General features: G+C 47.1%; 1 protein-coding gene across 1 annotated transcript; it reads left to right on the forward strand.

Annotated features, from left to right (window-relative positions):
* Positions 1-2,318: 2,318 nt before the first annotated feature.
* On the forward strand, positions 2,319-4,734 carry SDR42E1 (short chain dehydrogenase/reductase family 42E, member 1). The gene is made up of 2 exons (XM_015410546.1): positions 2,319-2,386; positions 3,482-4,734. The coding sequence occupies exons 1-2, from the start codon at positions 2,319-2,321 to the stop codon at positions 4,584-4,586; spliced, it is 1,173 nt and encodes a 390-aa protein (XP_015266032.1). The 3' UTR covers positions 4,587-4,734.
* Positions 4,735-5,008: the final 274 nt, after the last annotated feature.

Here is a 5,008-nt window from a genome sequence, read left to right on the forward strand (position 1 = left end):
ACCTCTGCCTGAGACCTTGGAGGGCCATGAAGTGGGGCTGTGGCTCAGTGGTGGAGCATCTGTTTGGTCTGTGGAAGCTCCCAGGTTCGATCCCCGGTGTCTCCAGTTAAAAGGACCAGGCAGTAGGCGATGTGAAGGACCTCTGCCTGAGACCTTGGAGAGCCATGAAGTGGGGCTGTGGCTCAGTGGTGGAGCATCTGCTTAGTTTGTGGAAGGTCCCAGGTTCAATCCTTGGTGTCTCCAGTTAGTAGGACCAGGCAGTAGGCAATGTGAAGGACCTCTCTGCCTGAGACCCTGGAGAGCCGCTGCCAGTCTGACTAGACAATGCTGATTTTGAGGGGCCAAGTGCCCGATTCAGTATAAATCAGTTTCATGTGTTCATGTGACCTGGTGCTGTTGTTATTATAGGGTTGCCAGCCTCCAGGTGGGACCAGGGGATCTCCCGGGATTACAGCTCATTTCCAGACTACAGTTCCCCTGGGTTTGTGGACGCTCCCAGGCAATGCTCCCTCTAAGCTGTGGAGTCTTGTGAGCAAAAATTCAACTTTGTGAGCTACCGGCATTAAAGATGTGAGCGAGCCCCCGCACCTCTCCTTAGAAATCGAGCAAGGAGAACGGTTGTTCAAATTCAGGCAGAGGCTGGTATCCCCCAGAATGCTTTACAAGATGGAGTATGGCCCTGCTCCATCGAGACAATGTGCGTGTATACATGTACCCGTCCCATTTTTACTGCCATCCCTCCATGGAATCCGGGGAAGGGGGAGCTTACATTATTTTATCCTCACAAAAACCCTGTGAGGTAGGTTGGGCTGAGAGAAAGAGGGGAAATGGCCCTAGGTCACCCTGAATGGAGTTTAAAAAGGTAAAGGTTTCCCTTGATCGAAAGCCAGTCGAATCCAACTTGAGGGAGCGGTGCTTATCTCCGCTTCCAAGCCGAAGAGCCAGCGCTGTCCAAAGACTTCTCCGTGGTCATGTGGCCGGCATGACTAAACGGCGAGGCGCACGGAACGCTGTTACCTTCCCACCGAAGCGTTACCTATTCATCTACTTGCAATTTTTTGCTTTTTAACTGCTAGGTTGGCAGAGACGGGAGCTCACTCCGTCACGCAGCACTCGGGTCTTGAACTGCTGAACTACAGACCTTCTTAACCTCTGAGCCACCGCGGCCCTTTCCTTCTAAATCCGTTCAGTGAGTTTAGAAAGGTGTATTTTTGTTTAGGATTCCATAGCCGGCGAATAAAGGGTAGGATGAAGCACTTGGGGGGACAAGAAATTCCACAGTCTGGGGCAGCCTAGAGGTTTGGTTTGGGTCAGAGACTTCAGTGTTCCCTCTAAGCAGTGTGCGCTAGCTCACAGTTTTTTAGCCTCTGGCTCACGCATTTTTATCTTAGCTCAGGAAGGAGGGCTCCAGAGCAAACAGATTTATGCAGTAGCTAAATTGCTCGCTCACAGGTTTAATGCCAGTAGCTCACAAAGTAGAATTTTTGCTCACCAGACTCCACAGCTTAGCAGGAGCATTTGGTCTGAGGATCTGTCAAGTTTCCTGTATCTCTCTGTGCTCTTTTTACATAGATAGCTGCCAGGGCTATTTTTGGGCAGGAACGCACAGGAACGGAGTTCCGGCTGGCTCCCGAGCTGGCCACGCCCAGCAGGAACTCATTAGCATAATAAGCCACACCCAACAGCAGAAACGTATTAGGATTGGCTACATTCGGGGTGTGTGGCCTAACATGCAAAGGGTTCCTGCTACAAAAAAAGCCCTGGGTTTTGACCACAAACAAGGTAAACAGAATAAGAAGCAAAAGGTGGGTGTGGCTGGATGACAACACTTCTGGTGACATGGGGGTGTGGTCTAATATGCTAATGTGCTGGGCTGTCAGGGTGTGGCCTACTATGCTAATGAGTTCCTGATGTTGGGTGTGGCCTGCTGGGCTTTTTCTACAAAAAAAAGCCCTGATAGCTGCAGACATTTTTTTATAGCAAAGGATTTGGGAAGTTGTTTGTTTTTGTTTTGTTTTTTAAACCATTGCTTTGTCCTCCTTTTATTTGATTTTATCACTTCAGTTATTTGAATTGGATTGTTTTATATCAGCATCTTTCAAAATTTTTTTTGTAAACCTCCTTGGGAACAGGTTTCAGTTAAAAGAAGGACCACTCGGGGAGTTGGAAAAAATACACAGTCAAAGCATGTCATGTTTAGGCTACAATACATTAAAAGCTACATTAAAATAAAAAAATAATAAAAACGTAATGGTTCTATTATGATTTTTTTTTAATTTATAGATCCATTTGCTTAAGATAGCAACAAGAAGCCAAATATGGATGCGGGAAACTCCGTCAAGGAAACAGTCCTCATTACAGGAGGAGGCGGTTATTTCGGTTTCCGGTTAGTAACATTACTTTGCAATCGATAGAGCAATAAAGCTGCAGCCATATTTAGCAGCAATGCAATTTGGTGGAGAGATGGGGAGGGAAGCATTTCAATTATTTTGGTCACTTAATGGATTGACTCCAAATGCTAATTGTCTTGCCTGAAGTCTCAAAAGTAGCACTGTGTCTCTGACTTCATTAAATCTTTGTAACAGCCTTGGCTCCTGTGTCTTTGCAGTGGGGATTAGGATCGTAGCACTATGACTGTATGAACTAGGGTTTGCTATTTGACTCAGTTTTGTGTAATGGTTTGCTATTTGACTCAGAGCCAGTTTGGTATAGTGGATAAGTGCGTGGGAGAACCAGGTTTGATTCCCCACTCCTCCACTTGCACTTGGCTGGATGGCCTTGGGCAAGCCCTAGTTCTGTCAGAGCTGTTCTGTCAAGGACAGCTCTGGAAAGAGCTCTCTCAGCCCCACCTACCTCACAGGGTGTCTGTTGTGGGGAGGGAAAGGGAAAGGAGTTTGTAAGCCACTCTGAGACTCCTTTGGGTAGTGAAGGGTGAATCATCTCCTCCTTCTCCTCCTCCTCCTCCATCACAAGCAGTTCTGTTTACTTCGTAGCAGGCAGTCAGGGAGAGAAGGAGAGAAGAAGTTAGACAGGCAGAGACTGGGAAGGGAGCTGGAAGGGACTAGTAGTCATCTGCATCAGTGTGAACAGTGGGGTTTGTGTCTGTGGACTCAGTCTGAGCCACCACCACCAAACCTCGCGAACCACAAACCAGTTCGTTGAATGGAAAGGTCCATGGTGGTTCGTGAAACCCACGAACCGATACGAACCTCCATTTATTTGGTCTGTGCCCATCCCTGGTTGCTATGCAGAAGCCGGCAATGGCAAACCACCGTTGCTCATCCCTTGCCTTGAAAACCCAATGGTCTTGGGGTCACCGTGAGTTGGTGGCATCTTGACAGCACACCATTATTGTTAACTTAATTAGAACCGCATGTCTACATTGGTTGTCCAATCATTTCTGATGCCCTCCATCCCATCAGCCAGTTCTCTCCTGTTCTGCAGTCCTTTTCCGTTAAACTTGTTTCCTGTCATCTTCTAGCTTAGGTTGTGCCTTGTCCAAAAGAGGAGTGGATGTGATTCTCTTCGATGTCTCCAAGCCCATCCAAGAGATGCCAGAAGGTGTGACATTTGTACAGGGTGATGTCCGGCATATCTCTGAGTTGGAAAGAGCTGTCCAAGGCATGGCTTGCGTCTTTCATATTGCCTCCTACGGAATGTCCGGCCGGGAGCAGCTGAACCGTAAACTTATAGAAGATGTCAACGTGGGAGGGACCGAGAACGTCATCCAAGCTTGTAGGAAAAACGGTGTCTCGAAGCTGATTTACACAAGCACATACAATGTGGTGTTTGGGGGCCAAGTAATTGAAAACGGAAACGAGCTGTTGCCTTATCTGCCTCTCCACCTTCATCCAGACCACTATTCAAGAACCAAAGCTCTAGCAGAGATGAGGGTTCTGGAAGCAAACGGGACCTTCTCTGAAGATGGAGAAGAGGTACTGAGGACCTGCGCTCTGAGACCTGCTGGTATCTTCGGACCTGGAGAACAGAGACACCTCCCGAGAATCGTTAGCTACATTGAACAGGGGTGGTTTCGGTTTGTGTACGGGGATCCCAGCAGTTTGGTGGACTTTGTCCATGTCGATAATCTGGTTCAAGCTCACATTTTAGCAGCAGAGGCACTAGGAGCCCCTCGGGGGCACGTCGCAGCAGGACAGGCGTACTTCATTTCAGACGGTCGACCGGTGAACAACTTTGAGTTTTTCCGCCCCCTAGCGGAAGATTTGGGCTATGCATTCCCGACACTCCGCCTGCCCCTTTCACTCATTTACTTCTTTGCTTTTCTCACCGAGATGGTTCATTTTGTGGTGGGCCGGTTGTATAACTTCCAGCCCCTCCTGACTCGCACGGAAGTGTACAAAACCGGTGTCACGCATTACTTCAGTCTGGAAAAGGCCGAGAAGGAGCTAGGCTACGAACCTGAGCAGCACAGCCTACAAGAAGTGGTGGAGTGGTTTAAGACCCGGGGCCATGGACGGAAACCCAAAACGTACGCCCTGAAGCATTTACTTAGGGATACGGGACTCGTTCTGATCCTAGCCATGGTGCTTCTTTTGTGGTTGCCCAAAGCAGTTTGGGGGATCTGACAGGGAAACCTAAAAAGACTTTCAAAATGGTGCTGAATGAAGACTGTGTCAGGAATCACTCCTTGATTTTCTTCTGATGTCGCAGAAAAGAGTCACATCTGGGACTACTTAGAAATGTGAAGGCACGGAAAAAAAAACGGGAAAATTCGGGGGGGAAACGTTTTTTTTCCTGAAACCTTTTTTGTTTTTTTCCGAAAAATTGGAAAAATTGAAAAAAGAAAAGAAAAAAAAATTGATTATGGAACGTTTTATTTTAACATGATGAATAAAATATTTTAAGACAAGGTGTTCAAATATTTTCCAAATCATTTCTAAAATATATATACATATGGTATCAGATTGATCTAATTTCTGTGCACTGAGGACAAGAAAGTCCTAGGTTACAAACTGAACTCTCCAATGCAAGAACAAGATGCATTTCT

This window comes from Gekko japonicus, unplaced genomic scaffold (assembly GCF_001447785.1).
Source record: "Gekko japonicus isolate JY-2015 unplaced genomic scaffold, Gekko_japonicus_V1.1 scaffold2908, whole genome shotgun sequence".
In the NCBI taxonomy this organism is placed as follows: domain Eukaryota; kingdom Metazoa; phylum Chordata; class Lepidosauria; order Squamata; family Gekkonidae; genus Gekko; species Gekko japonicus.

Excerpts from the sequence above, each read along its gene's own strand:
- SDR42E1 (XM_015410546.1), top strand. The coding sequence starts at position 2,319 with ATGGATGCGGGAAACTCCGTCAAGGAAACAGTCCTCATTACAGGAGGA. Across the intron at positions 2,387-3,481 it reads GGCGGTTATTTCGGTTTCCG|CTTAGGTTGTGCCTTGTCCA; the intron begins GTTAGTAACATT and ends GTCATCTTCTAG.